This window comes from Thrips palmi, unplaced genomic scaffold, assembly GCF_012932325.1.
Source record: "Thrips palmi isolate BJ-2018 unplaced genomic scaffold, TpBJ-2018v1 HiC_scaffold_19, whole genome shotgun sequence".
Lineage (NCBI taxonomy): Eukaryota > Metazoa > Arthropoda > Insecta > Thysanoptera > Thripidae > Thrips > Thrips palmi.
The window spans coordinates 2,800,932-2,821,335 of record NW_023144628.1 but is presented as its reverse complement, the minus strand read 5'-3'; the positions used below and the strand labels follow the sequence as shown (position 1 = coordinate 2,821,335).

The 20,404-nt window shown below is 62.4% G+C and overlaps 1 protein-coding gene across 1 annotated transcript in view; it reads left to right on the top strand.

Moving 5' to 3' along the window:
- LOC117646099 (solute carrier organic anion transporter family member 74D-like) overlaps positions 1–19,696 on the top strand; it is a 28,184-nt gene extending 8,488 nt beyond the window's left edge. The window contains exons 2-13 of the mRNA XM_034386802.1: positions 11,919–12,162; positions 13,073–13,390; positions 14,264–14,561; positions 14,646–14,833; positions 14,946–15,086; positions 15,381–15,509; positions 15,733–15,897; positions 15,973–16,098; positions 16,167–16,387; positions 16,466–16,724; positions 16,808–16,936; positions 17,104–19,696. Of these exons, the coding sequence (XP_034242693.1) occupies positions 11,925–12,162; positions 13,073–13,390; positions 14,264–14,561; positions 14,646–14,833; positions 14,946–15,086; positions 15,381–15,509; positions 15,733–15,897; positions 15,973–16,098; positions 16,167–16,387; positions 16,466–16,724; positions 16,808–16,936; positions 17,104–17,309 (2,418 nt within the window). The 5' untranslated portion in view covers positions 11,919–11,924 and the 3' untranslated portion in view covers positions 17,310–19,696. The remainder of the gene's footprint in view (positions 1–11,918; positions 12,163–13,072; positions 13,391–14,263; positions 14,562–14,645; positions 14,834–14,945; positions 15,087–15,380; positions 15,510–15,732; positions 15,898–15,972; positions 16,099–16,166; positions 16,388–16,465; positions 16,725–16,807; positions 16,937–17,103) is intronic.
- Positions 19,697–20,404: the final 708 nt, after the last annotated feature.

Sequence of the window (20,404 nt, the reverse complement as noted above, 5' to 3'; positions counted from 1 at the left end):
GCCATCGTTAATCGAATTAAACCTGCATCCAATGGTGGACAGTGAAGGCCGCACGCGGTTCGGCTGTAGCACCCCTCTGGCCTTTGCTCTTCGCCTTCACACTGGATGGGCCTTGCCTCGTTGGCAGCACCTTGGCTTCGCCTTGGCTTTGCCTTGGCGCCTGGAGGCTTTTGCACGGGACCTTTTCTGGGCCATGCCCGACCCAATGCAGACTGAATGTTTCATCGGCCTCTTTTTATGTGGGTCAACAGATCAAAGTGCCATTAAAAGGCAGCCCTGGCGGGGCCCGGCGGGGCCCGGCGGGCTTGGCGGGGGCCCTGCCGACCCGGCCCATGCCCAAGCCCCAGCGCCGTCCATCCCACTGGACTGGTTCCAGGTCCTCCAGGTGTGTGTGTGCTAGTTTGGCGCGCCGCGCTGCGCGTTCCGCTTCTGGCTGCACTGGGCTGGGCTGGGCCGACCGGCGTGGCAGCCGTCTGGGGGTGTCCCCATGGCGGCCCGCGTCACCGCGCCGCCGTCCGCGCCGTCCACCGCGCTCCTTCAAAAAGCCGAGTCGGGCGACGTGGCCCCGTCCTGGCCGTCCCCAGCCGGAAGCCGCCGCCTCGCCCCGACGTCGGCTGGAGGCTGGACCGGTTGACCCACGGCAGTGTGCCAGCTCCGGCCGGACTCCAGCCTGCAGGAGCAACGCGCTTTCCACAGTGCCACCCTACGAGCAAGACCCCCGGACCCCTCCACCTCCGGGGCGTCGCGCCGCAGCCGGCTGGCGGGGCTGGCGGGGCTGGAGGGCCCCAGGCGGGCCTCGGTCTGGCCCGGTCTGGCCGCGGTCTAGACGCCGCGCCCGAGTGCGAGCCCCCAGCCCCGGCCCCAGGCCCGGCCCCAGGACCCAGCAGCCCAGCAGGCTGATTCCGAGCGGTGCGAACCGTCTGCCTGTCTCTCTTTGGCCGGGTCGCTCCCACGAATGCGAAAGAGAGAGAGAGAGAGACCACCACCCTCGGCAGCGTCCCGTTAGTGCATTCGGCTCGCTGCGTCCCGCCAGTCTCGCCTAGCGAGGCGTCTGGCGCGGCGTCTGGCGCGGCGTCTGGCGCGGCGTGCGTGTGACTGTGTGTGCTTTGGGAGGGGGTGGGGGACGCACCTGCCGCCTTGCCGCCCTGCCAGACGCCTCCAGGCTGCCTAAATGGAGCCGCGGCACGACGATGGCCCCTGCTGAGGTTCGCCCCCTTTCGCCCCCCCCCCCCCCCCGGCAGGCGCGCGAAGCAGGCCGCTGCTTTTTTGACGCCCCCATTGGCCCGGGCCCGCCGTGTCTCTGGGCCAGGCAAATAATGTATTGCCGCCTAGGCGCGGCCGCCGGCATCTCGCCGACATGGCAGCACCACCGTGGACCACTGAGGCATGGTCGCCGGGCCGCCATAGGACACTGGCTGGGCCGCGGGCGGCCGCGGGGAGGTGGGTTAGTGGGGCAGAAGGCGAAGCTGGCCAGGGCGGTGACGGCGGGGCCAGCGCGCAGGGCCAGGCCGGCCGGCCAGGCCGATTCGGGTACGAATAAAGCGACATTTTCGGGACGACTTTCTTTTCCGCCCCACACGTACACCTAGTGGGACACACCGCGGTCGGAACTGACGTCGGAGCTGCACGCATTTGTGGTGCAGGTACGGCAACGATTCAGAAATAAAACGAGGGAAACAAAAAAACAATGGAACCGCGACCATTCGGGCGGGGCGGTGCCGGCCGTGCCACCGGCCACAACGTGCGCACGGCATTCCGTTGAAGGCGTGGATGGTGATTAGCACCTGTCTCGACGTGCTCGCCGTGGCGCGGCGTGGACGGTGCCAATGACCCTGCCCTTAACGCGGTGGCAGCGCAGCGGTAGCGCCAAGGTTGTCACACGTGAAGCGGCTAGCGTGCGCGCGCACACAGATACACACGTGTGTGTGTGTGTGTGTGTGTGTGTGTGTGTGTGTGTGTGTGTGTGTGTGTTTTGTGTGTGTGTTAGTAAGTGTGAGTGTGCCTATCTATCCGCCTGTGTGCCCGACTGACGGCTTCCTAACACAAGTGTGGCTGTTTCACGCGTAACGGCCCCCCCACTGCAAGGTGCTTCTTCTCGGCACGCTGCTGATTCACCACCGGACGCGCAAACGCCTAAATGCGTCGCAAACTTTTGCTTCTCGCTCGTTGTTCTTGTTCTTGTCCTTTTTTTTGGCCGCTCTGCCGACCACCTAAAGTTCCCACCCAGCTTGCGGCGTTTCCGCGAAGTACACTCTCGTTGCCAAGTGGCTGGCCGCGCTACGCCCCGCCCCGCACCCAACCCATTCCCTTCTATCATTCTATTGGGCCGCCGGCTCCACAATAGAGGCCTAAGGCAAATGGTCCTTGGGTGGTGCCCCCCTCCCCCCCCCCCAAGATGACTCTCCCTTTCCGAGACGGATCGCCGGCCAGCAGACCGATTCCGACGGACGAGTCGTTCCGTCGCTCTCTCTCTCTCTCACCTTTTCACGGAACGCCCCGTGAGTGCGACAGAGACAGAGCGTCGAAACGACTCCCCGGGACGCTCTCGGCTGCCGCACTGCTGCCTCGGGGCGGCGGGGCCGGCCGGCGCGCTGCACTGTGAGTCAGCTGTGCCAATGGCTGCGCCGTGGTGGCCGTGCGGCGGCCGTGCGATTCGTACAGGTTCAATTAGCCCCGCAGTGCCCCCTCCTCCCCCTCCTCCCCCCGCGGGCCACGTGACCCCAATGTGCTCGGACCGGGCCGCCCAATAACCCAGTTACACGTCGAGCACTCCATCAAGCGGCACCGCCACCACGGCGTCCTCGGCGGCCTCCTCCAGAGTGGCAACGAGCAGGAGGCCCGGGGCGCCGTGCTGGGTAGGCGACCCGCGCGCGCCGCCGCACACGGCTGCCTCGAGGTTGCCTACCTGCCGGGCGGCCAGCGCGGTGCACGGTGCACCTTAAGCGACGCAGTGCGTTGCCGCGTCTGGCGCGCGGCGCTCTCTCTGTCGCACCCACGGGTGCGGGGGAGACGCAGAGACGGAGCGACGCCGCGCTGTACTTCCGAATGACGCGCCGAGCGGTCGGCCCGGGACGATCCGCCTGCAGCGAAGCAGCGCGCGGCTCTGTCGCGTCCTGCCTCTCCTCTCCGCTCGTTTGGAAGGGCGCGACCCCGGCCGGCCGGCGGGCTTACACTGTCGCGGCCCTCGCGGCCCCACGCCTCGCGAGGCCGCCTTGCGCTAGCACTGCTTCTTCCTGACGAGCCGAAATTCGAGAGACGGACGCGAGCAAGGCGGAGCAAGGGGCAGCGGGCCGCCGCCGGCAAGTGGGCCAGAAATGGTACTCGATGTGCCCCCCCCCTCCCAACTTTTTCTCGTACTTGGGGCGTCTATTGAGCTTGGAGACAATGACGGCTGATTGATTTGCCTGACCCAGTTACTGAGTCCGCTGCGCGGCTGGCACCGTCTGCGCTAGAGACCTTGCCCTTGCGGCCTGCGGGGTGCGCGTCCCCTCTTCCCTCGCGTTGCGCGCAGCGCGCCATGGTGTCTAGCGTCTAGCGCGCCGGCGCGGCCCTTTAGTTTCGAGAGGCACTCACTCTAGACTCTAGACGGCGCGCGGTAGCCTCGTGCCTCGTCTGGCCTCGCCTGGCCTCGCCATGCCGGCCGGCTGCCGTCTCAAGAGAGTCATCCTCGGCGAGACGGGACGCTGGCCGGTCTGGGTCTCGCGTCGCGTCGCGTCGGCGGAAAATAGAGGAAGCGAACGACGTCGTCTCGATGGACTCGCCGTCGTGGTGCTGTGTGTCTCAATCGCAATACCGCCTCCATGCCGCTGTTGTCCCGCGTCGTTCCGGGTGTCTGCGCCGGCCAGCTGCCGCCCCGCCCCGCCCCGCCCCGCCCCGCCGCCGGCCGGGAGCCTTATCACGCGGCGCGGCTCGGTCTGCATGGTAATGACGAAACCAATTTAAAGAAAAACATTTATTCCGCACAAAATTCGCGTGAGTGGCGGCGGCGCGCACGTGTTGTGAAAAAATTGCGGAAAGCAAGTCAGTGAAGGGGCCAGTATTTTATCTTTCCGTCTACTCCCCGAAACCCCCCCAAAAAACATCCGTGCTAAAGCAAAATATGTGCCGCGTGGTGGTGGCGTCCCCCCCCGTCTTGAGCAGGGCCAGCAGGGCGTTGGGTAAAGTGCCAAGTGCCAAGGGAAAGTTGATTGACCGCTAAAGGGGACAATGCAAAGTGAGTGCTGAGCGCGGCCTGCGCCTGACTGCACGCACGCACACAGACACACGGACACACACGCACACACACTCGCGCGCTCACTCACACACTGAGGAGAAAAACGCAGAAGGAATAAAGCAGCCACTGAAACGCTTGAAATGCACGCGATGCAGCCGCCACCGGCCGCCACATCCACCCGGGCCGTCAAGAACGTCATGACGACGTCATGACGCAGCCAAGCTGTCCTCTCTCTCCTTCTCTCTCTGGCCGGTAAAAATTAAAAATGCTCAACGTCCAATTAACGTGCAAGCGAACCCCCGCCGCGGTGCTGCAGGCTGATTCCGAACAGGGCGCTTCATCGCTCCGACTCTCTCGCACTCAGGAGACGTCCCGTGGGTGTGCGACAGAGACAGAGCGACACTGTTCGGAATAACTCTTCCTGCCCCGCACTCACTCACCCTAGCACGCGCCGCGGCCGGAAAAACAAAAAACGAAACACAACAACAACGATTAATTAGCAATCGGATTAATTATGCGGTGTTTTTTTTTCGGAGCGCGCCAAAATGCATGCATACACGCCACCTCATTGGAGCAAGGGCCGCTTCCACAAATTCGGGTGACTTCGCCTTCGCCGACGCGGAGGTGCACGCGCGTGTTATCGACACTCGCGCCATCCTCCCTCCCTCTCTCTCCTGCTTCGTCTATTGATAGATAACAGCGGGCGCGCTGCGGTGGGGCGGGGTGGGGCAGGGTGGGGCAGGGCGGGGTGGGGCGGGGCGGGGCGGGGCGGGGCGCGGCGAAGTCATTGACCGGGGCCGTCGCGCTGGCCGCGCTGCAGAGCAGCAGTGAGTAATAAATAGTGCAGGGCTCGCGGGCCGCGCCCCGCCCGCCGCGCCACCGCGCCACACGGCACATGGTAAACAGTGCCACCCTCGCGGCCTACTCTGCGTGCTCCGGCGCCGCGACGCCCGCCTATGCCCGCCTGCGCCCGCCCCAGCCGGAACTGTGCGGTACAGTATGAGAAATTGGCGAGGTAGCGCAAACGCGAACCCCATCGCGGCGGCGAGCAACCAGTCCCGGGGCCGCGGCGGTGACGCCGGCGACGGCGGCGACCCCGCCACGCCACTGGCTCCACTGGCCACTCGGCCGCCCCGAAAAGGAACCGGTTCCGTCCGGCGGCCCGAGGGCCGAGGACCGCGTCGAGGAAAGTGCTAGCGCGGTGGTGGTCCCCGACGGCCCCCGACGACGACGACGGCGCAGTCCTACGTACGCGCCGCCGCACTTGGACGCCTCCACCGAGCCGCACCGAGAGCTCCACGCCGCCGCGTGGACCGTCGTCCTTCACCCAGAGTCGCTGCCGCCGAAGCGCTCACACTCGTGTGTGACTGTGAGTGTGTGTCTGTTATCAACATCGCCACAATGTGACATACTTGGCAACCGAGCCTAATGCACGGATGGGGCGGGGGCGCGCGCGGCGCGTCCAAACCTGTGGCGGTGGTCGTCGCGGTCGTGCCGTCGTGCCGGCCGGCGAGGCGTGTGAGTGGACCTGATTATTGAATCAGTGCGCCGCACCGCCACACCGCCGCCTTGGCTTCGGCGAGCACAGGGCGCACAGGGCATGCCTGTGCACAGGTGGAGAGGCGACTCATCCTGCTCACGGATGTGGTGTTTGAAGTGCGTGCCGTGCCTGTGTGTCCTGTGTGGGCCCCCTTCCCCTCCCCTTCTCGTCGCCAACCTCCGGGACGGACGACGGCGGCGCCGCCGCGCGGGCGGAACGAGGAGTGTTTGCTGTTCGCGTCGCGATAACCCTTTGCTCTCGGAGACAATGCTATTGGGGTCGCGACGCAGCGCGCGGCGGGGCGCGGCGGGGCGGGGCGCGGCGGGCAGCGTGTCGCGACAGGCAGCAGCGCCGAGTCCTGGAGGAAAAGTACTGCAGAAACGGAAAAGTGAATTACAGTGAGAATGAAATGAATCGAGGACTTGATCGGACGATGACTGAGCGAGGAGCAAACCAGCCGGGCCTTTCCGAATAGTCGTTCTGTGGATTCATCCCTGTCTCTCTCGCACCCCTACGAGACGTTCCATGAGGACGACGGAGACAGCGATCTAACGAATCTTCCGGATCAGTCTCGGGCAGGCCCAGGCTGGCGAGCTGCTGTGAACGATATCGGTGGAGATTCGCTCGGCCGCTGCGAGCGTCTTGTTTTTGCCTGCGAGAGAAGGGAGGAGGAGATTGGGGTGGGGGGGGGGTCAACCTGCCCTCCTGACGCATCCTGGAAACTTCCTCTGCTGCGAAAAGCGACTTCGACGAATTTGGTGGTGGGCTGCAATCGCCCCCATCAGGATCATAATTTATTTTGCGTTTTCAGAACTGTCCAGGCCCGCCCCACCCACCCTACCTGGCCCTGCCCTGCCCCGCCCCGCCCCGCCACACCCCGCCCACCCTGCCATCATGTTGTTCGCGGTAAAAGTTGCACAAGATTCTCCAGAAGCGAAAGGGAAGAGTGAGGGCCGTGCGTGCGAGGCAGTGCGAGGCAGTGCGATGCGAGGCGGCCCGACTGATTCCGAACAGGCTGTCTCTCTCGCACTCACGGGGCGTTCCGTAGAGCGTCGAAAGCGATGTTTGAGAGCGCCGGACCGGGCCGGGCCGCCCCCCGCGAGACTCCGTGACGGCATCCTGACGTCAGCGGCACCTTCCACTCCATCCACTATCCACCACGCGGCCCCGCGGTGGCCGCAATGTTCGAAAAAGGTCCGATAAGACTCCCACGGCATTGTCCCGCCTCTCGCCTCCAGCTCGGGAAGAAGCAGACCAGAAACAAGTCGGTGATGTCGGCGGTGCCATGCCGGCCGCGACGCCGCGACGCCGCGACGAGCACCGCCAATCAGGAGCGCGTTCCCTTTCACTCACTCTCGTTTTCCCGGCCGCCTCGACCCGTCGCGGCGTGTCCCGCGGCAACAACTAACAACCCGGCGGGGATTCGAACCCGGCGCCGCGCGCCGCGCTCCGCACGCGACCTTGGGCGCCAAACAGGAGGCTGGGCTGGAGAGGAAAAGACGCGCGCGACACCCCAAGGTCACCAAGGTCACCCCGCCGGTCCGAATGGCCGAATGGCCGAATCCCAACCCAAATGTGAAATTCGCGCACCCGGCCATTCCGTTTTCGTGCGCGGCCTTTGACAAATTAACGACGCGGTGTCGTGTCGCCGCGCCGCCCCCGTTGCCGCGTCTCCACGCCACGCCAGGCCACGTCACGCCACGCCGCGGCGCGCCACGAGGCTGCGCGCTGCGCGATATTCGGCGTTCGGCGTATTGATTGACGTTCCGCCGAGGCCGGCCAGCCTGCGGCCAGCCTGCCGCCAGCCTACGGCCAGGCCAGCCCAGGGACGAGGACGAGGCGTGGCGGACGGCCGCTCCGGCGACTCCGGCTCGGCGCGGCCCGGCCCGGCCCGGCCATGGCGGCGCGGCTCGCTGCGGCCCGGCGGCCGGGCCTCAAGGACGCCAAACAGGCCTAAGCCCTGGAGAAGGTGCTGCCGGCGTTCGCGCGTTCGCGGCCCGGAGTTTGCACAGTGATTACCTGATTAAGTACGGGCCGCGGCCATTCCGACCGCCTTGGCCGTCCCGGCCTCAAGGACGGGCCTCCTGTTGCGTGCCGGGCGCCGCTCCGGGCGTCCTCGACGGCGACGTGCTCGACGGCGGCCTTCTTGTGCAGCCGAGGGAATCGGGGCCGGGGCGTCGCGCTTAAGGGCGCCCCCCGGGGCCCTGCTTATCAGGCACCTGTTGGGGGTATCGGAGAACGACCTGGGGGTAAACAGGGGCGGCGCGGGGCCGGGCACTTAGAAAGCTGGAGGGAAGGGACGGCGCGCGGGGCACAGATCGGCGTCGACGGCGAGCTCATCGCGAGGCCACTCCTCGCCAAACAGTCGGTGTTTGCGCGCACTAATGGCGGCCGTCGAGTCGGACCTGTTGCGCGGCAGCCCGGCCGGCCCGGCCCAGAGCAGGCGGTGCACGCCGTGCTGCAGCAAGCTCGGAGGCTCGGAGGCGCGGCAGGCGCCACCCTGGGCGGACGCGCGGCCGGGGCTGCATCCCAAGTGCCCACACTGCAGTGCGCTGCGTCGACGATAACGCGGAGATGAATTGCCTTTTGATTGGGGGTCTGATCACGGAGCTGCCATGCCGGGGCGGCGGGGCGGCCGAGGACCTCTGCCAGAGCAGGAGCGGGGGCCATGTCGGCCTGTGTCCCAACCTGTGTCCTGCTAACTCCGAACAGTTTTCGGTGTGTTACGCGAAGCTCAGTTCGGAATGAGCCTCCTGGCCAACAACGCCAACAACACCAACGACACAACCCCGGAGGCGACAAGGACGCCGATATTGATCCCCGCGACCGCCTCCTCTCCGCCACCCCGTTTCCAAGGCTGTTCAATCCCCCTCCCCCGCATCCGTACCTGCCGAGAGGAGGCCGCGAGAGGGGGCGTGTTTCGCGGGTGGGAAAGGACTGAGCCACAGTTTGCCGTCCTTGCGAGGCTAGCTGCCTCGCCTTCTTTGACTTTCTGTCCCTACTTTGATGCCCTCCGTACACCATAAAACGGCAGGCGGGGAGGGGAAGGGGCGCTCCTTTGACGCGACTGGCGCGACCGCGAGATGTAACACGGCCCGCGGCAGGACACCCGCACCGCTCGGGCGTCGCGACGAGCTGCCGATACGGAGCTAATGACGTCATTTCCACTTTTGAGCTGTGTGCTCTGTGTTCCGTGTGTGGGAGAAATGGTCCAAACTGCCTCTCGGCCGGCAGAGGGAGGGGAGAGGGCTGCGCCGCGACTGTTGCCTGTTTGATCCCCCTCCCCTCCCCCTTTCCCTCCGGGCCGGTGCGCCGCGGCGGAGCCGGCAGAGCCGGCAGAGCGTGCGCGGGGCGTCCTCGCGAATGGATGGAAGCGTGGAGGGGGGAGCGTCTCCATTCACCTTGACAGTGACCCACAGCTCGCCGGCCCGCCCGGCGTAGCCCGGCGGAGTGCAGACCGGGGGCCCAAGTGAAGAGGCCGGCCGGGGAGAGGCCCTGCTCCTAGGAGAGAACGACGCCGACGGTCGTTCCGGTTCGGCCGCCGGCTGTTCCCTAGCCAAGTAACGCCGTGGCTCTGTCTCTCTCGCAACGGCACGTGAGTGCGACAGAGACGCAGCGACTCCTCGGCGTCGGCCTGCGGGCTCCTGCTGCACAGTGGACCGCCAAACGCCAAACTAACGCGCACGGCCGTCCGTCCATCCCTCTATTTTTAGAAGGGGTTGGGCCGCGCACCGCACCGGCCGGCCGGCGGGCTGAGTGAGAGTCGCTGTGACGGACAGGCCCCGTGCGACGCCTCGCCCGCCTCGCCCGCCTCGCCGTGCACGTCATGACGGACAGGACGTCGGCGCCATTAGGACGCTGGTCGCCTGCTGCTGCCGCTGCCCATGTGCGTGGCGGCCAGGACGCCGGCCAGGACACCGGCCAGGTCGGCGCCGAGCTTCTAGGAGCGCAGGCAACGCCGTGGCCGCCAGACAGTGATGCGACGGCCATTAACGCCGGCGTGACGCTGCGGCTCGTTTTACCGACAAGCAGCCGCGGTGATCGACAGCAGGCAGATTTCGAACAGCGCTTTCCTCTCTGGTCTCTCTCGCACTGCGAGACGCCCCAGGAGTGCGACGAAGACAGAGCAGCGGAAGCTCTGTCCGGAATCTGCGTGCAGTGCGCGTCGACGGCCTCCCCGAGCAGCCGGCTGGAGCGCCGTGCTGGGTAGGCAACCCGATCGCAGCCCTGCGCCGCTGGCTCCGCGCCCTCCCGGCGTTCGGCCGGCCATCCACGCCATCCACGCCATCCACCGGACGCGGGGGTGGCGACTGTCGATGGCGCACGCGCACTGGAAGGGCCTGAATGGTGCCGTCGCCGGGGCACGGCCACGGGGCACGTGCTGTCACGGCGTCGCGTCGCGTTCGCCCCGTCAGGCCGTCACGCTCCGCGAGTGCTCGACGACTCGGCCACGGCCAGGGCCTCGTCGGCCTCGCTGGCCTGTGGGCGGCCCTTCCGGGGCGCGACGCGCGACGCCGCCGTCCTGGCTGACGACCTCCAGGACGACGCGGGGGCGGCGGCGCCGGGGAAAGCATTCGAGAGCGACATCTGGACCGGTTCGTTTTTATTGTTTTCATCGTCAGTCACTTTCGACATGTGTGGGCGGCCCGACGTCGCTGGGCTCCGTGTTCATGATCACGCGCGGCGCAGAGTGGGCCAGAAACCGGCGCAGGCGGCCAAAATTCGAGACGCATTTTGAGCTCCAGAGTCGCTAAATGGGGCGAGCGTGTGACCCCACCAATGGATTCCTCGTTCGGAGAGCAATCCATTGGTGTCTCATTTAGCGACTCTGGAGCTCAAAACGCGTCTCGAATTTTGGCCGCCTGCGCCGGTTGCTGGCCCACTGTGCGGCGTCACGCGGCCCCCAGCAGGCTCATTCCAAACAGTGCTTTCGTCGCTCTGTCTCTTTCGTCCTCAGCAGGCGTCCCGCAGGCGCGCGAGGGAGACAGAGCGACGAGTGGTTCCGCAGCCACCCGCGTTCCTTGTCGCCAGGATGATCCCCGGCGTGTTGGCCCAGCGATAAAAGCGTCTCGTATTTTATTTCTTGTTTTTGAAGCCGTCGTTGCGACCGAGCGCGGCGCGGCACGCCTCTCTGTTTTACCCGCGCGTTTTGTCCGTCGCGGTGCGATTTTGCGGTGGAAAAATGACGGTATGGCGGGTCGGCAGCTCGAAGTTCAACCACCGCCTCTGGCCGCACGATAGACGATAGTGCGCACGTGAGTGAACGATAGTGAACGATAGTGGGACAATGGTTCCTACCGCATACCGCTAGCCGCTAGGGTGGGCACCTTCGGAATCCAACTTCCCCGCCCCTTCCCGTCTCCCTCCGAACCTTCATCCCCCCTCCCCCGGGTATAATTGACACTCGGCCAACGTGATGGACGGGGAACAAGAGGAGCTCTTTTCGTTAGCGGGGAATTTGTTTCGGTGGCAGTCAAGCAGTGCTTGTTACCCAACGGGCGGGGAAGGGACGGTGTCTTAAGAGTACCAGGACTTTGAGGGAGGCCTTCTTGTGCCCGGTCCGATCCTCAGGTCCTCAGGCAGTGCTTGCCGCCCGGTCCAAGCACCTGCCGATTTGCGCCGCCCGCCGTGCCGCCGCCGTGCCGGCCGCCAACCGTGACCGGTAGCCGATAAGCCACCGCGGGCCCGGGGCACGACGGGCACGTGCTCGTCGTCGGCGGCGGCCTCGGCGGCCTGGAGGGGCGCGAGGGGGAGTCGCCGCCGCAGTGCCGGCCAAATCGGCCGGGTGCACTGACTGGCCGCGGCCGCGCGGACTTCGTTGCCGAATTTATTTCCTGCGGCGCGGAATACCTGCGCGAGCCAAGGCTGCCACGGCTGCCAAGGCTGCCAGGGCGGACCGACGACCACCGGGACTACCGGTGCCGGGGCCTTGCCGGCCTTGCCCTTGCCCACCCTGCGGCCCACGCCTTGCCACGCCCATTCACTCATTTGGCTCGTTCGGCCACTCCATCAACGTCGCTATTTCGGTTGGTCAGTAGGTGGCGGCGTGGCAGGGCGTGGCGGGACGCCGCCGTCACCGCAACCCCTCGACGGCCACGTCCCTGACGGCCAATGAAAGCGAAACACCCCTGCACCGCCTCACGAACCCTTCCTCTTCTGTTCCAGGGTGCGATGGGACGCTGGAGGTCGTTCTACAGTCGAGCATCGACAGACGTCGACATGACCGCCAACAACGAGAACAGCTACACGACGACGGCGCTCCCGGAGCACAAAAACGGCGGCACTGAAGTGGCCGTCATCGCCACCGTGCCCGTGGCCGCCAACGGCCTCAAGAAGGACAAGGACGCCACCAACGGGTCGTGGCACGCGCCCGGGGACGCCGTCACCGACCCGCTCAACCCCGTCACCGGTAAGGCTAGCTAGGTCTCCCATTTTTACGCCGCCGGCCTTCGCTGCCGCGCCTCGGCGGCCCTAGAGTGCCCCGGCCCGGCCCGGCCGCTGGCTGCAGATTTCCACTGCATAATTGCAGGTGGGAAACGAAACAAACACTTTCGCCTTCTTGGCGGCAGGGCGCGCGGTGGACGGGACGACGTCGTTTTGACGAGTATTTAATGGCGGCCAGGGAAGAGCCTTGCGCGGAACGACGCCGAGAGAGGCGGGGCGGGGCGGGGCGGGGCGGGGCGGGGCGGGGCGGGGCGGGGCGTGGCAGCGAAAGTGTGCTGCTCCGACGCTGTCTGTTACCGAATGCCAAGGACAGGATGCGTCCTCTGCTTCTAAATGAAATAACAGCGACGCTGCCAAGTCCAAGGTCTGTCCGTCTGTCCGTCCGCCACCCTGTGTCACTGTGTGTCACGGCCTGTCCACGTCAGCGCCGACGCCGATTGTCGTCCGTTTCAATTTGGGCGCGAGGCGCGACGCCGGCAAGGCGGCAAGGCGAGGTAGGCAGCCCGCATCGTCCATCGCGGTGCTCGCGGCCTGGCAGCCAAGCCGGCCAAGCGCTCCGAAGAGCCGTTCCGTCGCTCCGTCTCTCTCACACCCACGGGGCGCCCCGCAGGGCCTGCAGGGGTGCGAGAGAGACAGAGTGACGAAATGGCTCTTCGGCCTGCAGGGCGCAGCAGCGCAGGCCGGCGCGAGGGACATTCACCCGCCCTCCCTCTTCCTGGGTAGAAAATAGAGTCGGTCGAGGCGAGGGGTGCGACGCGGACGCGAGGCGCTGCGCTGCGCCCTGGCCACCGCGGCCACGCGGCACGCCACTCTGAAAAACAAAACACTCCATTTGCCGCCGTTTCAAAACCCTCTTTCCTCTCCGCTTGTTGCAGCCGTCGTGGACGATGGCGACCTCGACGACGTCGACCTGGAGGAGATGCAGTGCGGCTTGGGCCCGTGCACGCCGCGCTGGATGCAGATCTTCGCCTCGAAGCAGGCTTTCCTCGCCACGTTCTGCATCACGTGGGTGCTGCAGGGCATGTACTACACGTACTTCGTGTCCGTCATCACCACCATCGAGAAGCTCTTCCAGATCCAGTCCAAGACGACGGGCTTGATCATGAGCGCCACCGAGATCGGGCAGATCGGCTCGTCGCTTCTGCTCACCTACTACGGCGGACAGGGCCACCGACCGAAGTGGATCGCCTGGGGTGAGTTTGCACCTGCCCGTCGACGCCCGTGACGCGCCGACGCGCCACGCCGAGTCTGGAATTCCCTGGCGTTCGCGCTCGCACCCCACCGTGCAGGCCTACTCCCTACTTGGCCGTCTGCCGGCTGTGCCCTGTGCCCTGTGCCCCGGCTGTGCCGGCCGCGTCTAGTTGAAAAACGGCGTCCCCTTGCCCCTCTGCCTCGCGCGCCTCGCGCCCGCGCATCCCGGCGACTCTCTCTCGTCCAGATTTCGCAGGGGCAGGCTGGCGCGCTGGCGCAGGCGAAGCGTCGGTGAACAGGTTGGACGGAACCGTTACGGCCCGGGCCGGCCCCGCCCCGTCGGACCGCGTCGGACCGGTTGGAGCCTCGTCCGCTCACTTGCACTATCAACAAGGAGCGCAGCGCTCATTCAGTCACTTGCACTATCGATACAGTACCGCGGCACCACGGCACCGCGGCGCAGGCACTCAGGCACACCGCACGCCATTCGCCGGCCGGCCGACCAGGGCGTTCGCCCGGCGTTCGCCACTTGCACTATCGACCGTGCCGCGGGGCGGGGCGGGGCGGGGCGGGGCGGGCGTGGCGCGGCGTAGTACACCCCACTACTTGCACTATCTGCACAAGCGTGGGCAAGGGCAGGGATGTGACGTGTGCCTGGGGCAGCCTGGGGCAGCCCGACGTATCGCCGCTAGAGCCGCGCCGCCCATCATGGCCACGCCTTCCTCTTTTCGCCATTTTAACGTTTAACGTTTCTTTCTCTCTCTCTTTTTCTCTTTCTCTCTTTCTCCTTCTTTCTTCATCTCTCTCTCTCTTTCTCTCTCTTTCTCTTTCTCTTTCTCTCACTCACTCTCTCTCTTCTCTCTCCCTCTCTGCAGGCATGGTGTTGTTCGCCGTGTCCTCCTTCACCTGCTCCATGCCGCACTTCATCTTCGGCAAGCAGCTGATCCACGCCAACGACCTCCTCTTCAGCGGCGTCGTGTCCACGCACGCCGCGCGCGGCGGCAGCGGCGGCAGCGGCCCCGCCCCGGGCTCCGAGCTGCACACCATGATGAACACGTCGGAGCCCGTGCCGCCCAACATCTGCCGCGCGCCGAGCAGCTTCGCGGAGCACCTCGACGAGGACTGGGACTCCAGCAAGTACAACTCCAGCGTGCCGTGGTCCACCCGCCTTAAGTGAGTGTCTTCGTGCCTTGCAGCGGCGCCGTCGTCGCCACCCCACTGCTAACCGTACTCATCGTCATCCTCTCCCTTTTCCAGGAACAAACGCTGCGAGGAGGAGACGGGTCAGGTGGAGCAGCGGATCCACTCCAAGATCACCACCATCGTGCTGGCCATCTTCTTCATCAGTCTGCTGGGGGTCGGCATGGGCCAGACAGCCGTGTACACTCTGGGCATCCCCTACATCGACGACAACGTGGCCAGCAGAGAGTCGCCCCTGTACTTCGGTGAGCCCTCTCTCGCGCGCCGCGCACTTTCATTATTGAAATCGCTCCCCGGATCGGCGGATCCGTCCATTTGTAGTGCAGGAGCTCATCCCCGCCCCCTCTCCCTTTCCAGCCATCACCATCGGCGTGCGCATCCTGGGGCCGGCGCTCGGCTTCATCCTGGGCTCGCTGTGCACGCGGCTGTACGCGGACCTGTCCGTGGATCCCCAAATAACACCCAGCGACCCGCGGTGGGTCGGCGCCTGGTGGCTGGGTGAGTTGAACATGAACGGCGTACGTACGGCTCAAGAGTCGTTTCGTCGCTCTGTCTCTGTCGCTCTCACGGGGCTTGCCGTAGGGGTGCGAGAAGGACATGGCGACGAAATGGCTCTACGGAATCGCTCGGCTCGTGCCTCACACGACATGGCCCTTTGATAAGACGATAACACTGCTTGCGGTGATAGACAATGCCGCGACCTCCGCCTGCAAGGTCACTGAAAGGTCACTGCAAGGTCACTTCAATGTCAACGCCCTTCGACCTCCACTACAACCTTCTCTGCGCCCGCAGGTCTGGTGCTGGTGTCCTCCATGCTGATGCTGGCGTCCCTGGCAATGTTCTCCTTCCCGAAGAGGCTAAGCACGTCCAGGCCGACACCCAGGGCGTTGCGTCGAGAGAAGAAGAACCCCAGTCTCAGAGGTGAGAGCACGAACACGGCGGCCTTTACGGTGGCCTACCTCCACGGCGACATGCCTCCGCGGTGGCCCGCCACTACGGCGGCCCCGCTGCCGCAAAGCGCACGAAGAGTTGCCGACCTCGAAGGCGGCGGCGCGCAGCGCAGGAACTTGGCTGTGGCGGATGGGTTGCCTGGTCCCACGGCGCGCTGGTCTCAACGCGTTCTGTTTTGCCGCTTGTTCCGCAGACTTCCCGAAGGCGGTGAAGCGACTGCTGCACAACGACATCCTGATGTGCCGGACGGCCAGCAGCGTGCTGCACATCCTCCCCATCGCCGGCATCTACACGTTCCTGCCGAAGTACATCGAGTCGCAGTTCCGGATGCCGGCGCACTCTGCCGCCATGATTTCAGGTGCGGTTTCGGGCCAAATTTCGATCTGCCAGAACGCGCCAAATGGATGTGACTCACTGAATCTCTCTCTCTCAGGCGTCGGCGGCATCCTGGTGATGGGCCTGGGCATCATCATCAGCGGCGTGTTCATCCTGCGAGTGAAGCCGAACGCGCGCTTCGTGGCGGCCTGGATCGCCTTCACGGCTCTCGTCTACGCCGTCGGTCAGTACAGTTTTGCTATCCCATCCGATTGTTATCCAACACCAGAATCTCACGGAGCCCCTGCGCAGGCATGGGCGTGCTCATGTTCATCGGCTGCCCCATGGACGACTTCGCGGGCCTCATGCCGCAGCAGCAGGGGCTGCCCAAGTTCGAGCCCGTGTGCAACCGCACGTGCGACTGCGACCAGGACAAGTTCAGTCCGATCTGTGGCGCGGACGGCAGGACGTACTTCTCGGCCTGCCACGCCGGCTGCACCAACATCACCATAGACAACGGCAAGATCGTCGAGGTATTTAACGATAGTCCAAGTCCATCGCGCCTACGGTACTTTTGCCACTGACTGCACCTAACTTAATTGTTCTTCCAGTACTCGGACTGCCAGTGCCTGTACCCCAACGCGACGGGCGCCTTCAACCCGGGGGATGCCCACTTCCCCGCGCAGGCTAGCATCGGCTACTGCGGCCTCAAGTGCGGCAACTTCATCTGGTACATCCTGCTCTTCTCGCTGTTCGTCTTCATCCACTCCACGTCCGAGGTGGGCTCCATGCTGCTCATCCTGCGCTGCGTGGACCCGCGCGACAAGGCCATGGCGCTGGGCCTCATCCAGTTCGCAATCGGGCTGTTCGGTAAGGAGAAGGCGCGCAAGCGGTCGTTGTCGGAACACGCCGCCTCCAACATGCTGGCTGACGGACTGCTCCTCCTGTTCCAGGCAACGTCCCCTGCCCCATCGTGTACGGCGCCGTGGTGGACTCGGCGTGCCTCGTCTGGGAGACGGCGTGCGGCAAGCAGGGCGCCTGCTGGCTCTACGACGCCAGCATCTTCCGCATGTTCTACCACGGTAGGTAGTACAGTCCCGGATGTGTCAGAGAAACGCTCATTCTCCGGTTTGTTTCAAGATCGAGAGGACTCGCCCTGCGTTTCTCTAACACATCTAGGACTTAGCGGCCTCCAGCCCTGCCGCATGCTGCCGCGTCGCCAGACTCACCCCGTTTTTCGTGCACACAGGGACGACGGGTGCCATCATGCTGTGCGCCTTCTTCGTGGACCTGGTGGTGTGGTACAAGTCTGGCAGCATCAACTTCGTGGACGAGCAGGCGCCGACGCCGAGCCAGGAGGAGGAGCTGAACCCCATCGCGACGTGCGCCAACGGCAACGGCAGCGCCAACGGCAACGGTGCGGGCGCCAAGGCGCGCTCCGAGACCAGCGTATGACAGCACGCCGACGACGGCGCCGACCACGGCACGGGCCCGCCCACCGATGGCGACGCCTGCCGGGTCGACGTCGACGTCGGCCAGGTTCGCGTCGAACAGCGTCCCGACGCTGTGGTGCTGAGCGCGGCGACCCTCGCCGACGACGCCAGCACGGCCCCGCAGCGGGCTGCCCCCGTGCCATAAGCGTGTCGCATAGAAGCACGTCCAGGCCCTGGACTCCGGACTCCAAGAGTGCCACTAGTGCTCGGGGCAGGCAAACAGTTTGCCCGGAGCCTGATGCCTGCTGGGGCTCGCACCGACCTAAAGCACACCAACCTCATATGTCATGTGCCATGACGACAAGAACGTGAACGTGTGTGTGTGTGTGTGTGTGTGTGTGCGCCTGTGTGTGTGCGTGTGTGTGAGGGAGCGTATATATGCGAATGTGCAGTGTGGATGAGAGTGCGAGCAAGTCAGCGTCGTGACGTGGACACGATAGGTAACGTTTGAGCTGGGTGTTTTGGATTGAATCAGAGGTGTCTAATGTATTTTTGTAAACTAATTCAGTAAGTGCTTTGAAAATGAATAGGATTTTTCTTTTTGACTCGTACCGGCCGGTTACACGTGGCCGCGTGCTGGGATGAGTTTGAAGGGGCTGCTTGCATGCGAGCACCTTCTCGCGAACGTACCTGTTAGTAGGGAGGATTTACTTGGTAGAAATTGAACATCACAGGTCTAAGTTACCATTTAACGTTGGTCGGAGTCACTCGGTCTCTGGAGGAGTCATTTCCCCGGACAAGAGTGTCATCTAGGAATCTTCCTATCGAATTAGCACCTGACGAAATTGACGATGAGCGCGTCCAATCCATCTTCATTTGGATGCGAGTTGATGCACTGGCTGATAAGATTGGCCCTTTGCCATGCCTCTCGTTTGTTCGTCCCGATTCGAAATGGTTCGAGAGTCAATGACACATTTTTGTCGTGACGTCGTAGTCTGTGTGTTAGCACGTCACGTTTAGAGCGACGTCGATTCGAAATATTTTGCCTAACTTCCTGTGAGAGATTCCTTATTAGTTATTCCTTTCTAGGATATAAAATCTAGTTATTTGACTATTTTTCACGAGACAGTCCCATCTTATTGTGATAGTCTGTCAATAGTTTCTTTTTAAAGTGATACACTTAACAGAAAAGCCTCAGGTTCTTCATAACTCGTGAGACATTTATTTCATTATGATTAACTTTTTAAAAGATCAACTGCCAGATAACTCAGGTTGTATATTCTACAAACTGCCAATCGCACTCAGGTAAATGAAACTGTAACTGCCAATAATCGGGTTTGAGAAATCTTTAACTGCCACTTGGCTTGCCACTGGGCGCTGCAGTGCGTCCACACTGCGCGCGTTAGCATTAGAGAAATGTAGACCCAGCCTATACTACGAAAACGTTCCCCAAGGATTGAGAATTGGGATCATTTCAAGGCCAAGATGAATCTAATGGACGTCCCTTGACCTTAAGGAGATACTGGTCTGGCTTGGGAGGTGGGCGCGCCTGCTGGATAGGCCACCCATTTGACACCAGTTTGGCGCGTGCCTGGTGGCTCTTTTATCGTTTTCCATTTTATGTCACTTTTGTATTGTTTATTTATAGCGCTTTTTGAAGAAATGATTTCCCTGTCACATATTTGGTTAAGCCTAAGTACTGTAACGGTGTAGCGTCTGTCTATTCCGTCCGTGGCGACCAATGCGATTCCCCGGGGAGGTGGGGGAGGGGGCGTCTGTGGTATGGCCCGACGGGCAGCCACTTGGCCTTGGCCTCCAGTTCGAAAAACGATGAATAAAAGAGAATTCTTGACAGGCCTTATTATATCTGTAAACGTCGATCACTTATCTGCTTTATCTTCTTGCTGTGATATCTGAGAATCTGAGAGCCATTGTCCGTTATAGACATAACTGAAGCGTCAAACGATGGATCTTTGTAAAAACGTAACCGGTTAGTAGACTCTGCTTGGGCAGTGTGCAGGAGGTGACCTCATGTGTGTTCCTTGCATTCTGATCTTGAGCAACTCTAGATGGGATGCCTCACGCGGTCTTCAAAGTCTGTAATAAAATGAATTGTATCAATGTGCACCACTTCTAGAACATTAACATTGTTTTGCTTTACATCTTTATTGCTATTATTTGTTCATAGCGCTGTCTTATGTTGTGCACTCTAGTTAATTTTTTTCTGGAAAAAGGCTGTGAGTTTCTTTGGTTATGTCATTTTCTCAATTTTGATGGGTTGTCGGACATTTGTAAAGAGCTTTATATAGGACGTTAGATAGAATTAGCGTAGAATTTTACCATAAATAAGAACTTTAAATGTAATATATTGTTTTATACAGAGTAAATAAATATTTATTTTCGCTTAAATGTACATATATATTGAGCCATCCTGCATCACGAGATGAAATAACAATTAGCTAAAACAATAAACTCTTGCCTGATTGATGTGCTTCATTTTGCGAGACGCCATGAATCTTCTTCCTTAGTACTGTAGTTTATTGATGACGCCTTTTCACGACTTCTGATAAATTTTCCTAGACATGTTTGAAAATATTATTTGGAAACTGCTGCATTGGCACCTTTACTCTAGTTATGAGAGGAGTAAATTAAAAAGACTTGCTTTCTTTAAGTGAAAAAAAAAATGTTGAATATGTAGTCAAGTTGTAAAAGGCGTCTCAATAAAATTACCATACGGGTATATCAATTAATACTTTTAGAAAACAGGACGGCTACAATAAATCAAATTGGCTGTTTTAACGACGGATATTTTTTTTTGTAAGTCATAAATAAATAAGTTCCTCGAAAACTAAACACAGGACCATTTATTATCGTACTGCACTTTATCCCTGCTCACTCCACGGCACCGAATGAATGGAAAATGAGCCGCAGTGGCCAAATGAGAGAAGTCGCGGCGCGCGAAGCTCTTCGCGGAATGGAGGATGGAACTAGTTTGGACGTCGACCCAGGAAAAAGGAGAAGAAAGAGTCTCCGCGGCTTACGCGCCTTTGCACTGCCTTTCCAAAAGTGTGTCAAGGCAGCTTCCTCGACTGGACATCGAAATCCGGTCCGGTCGCC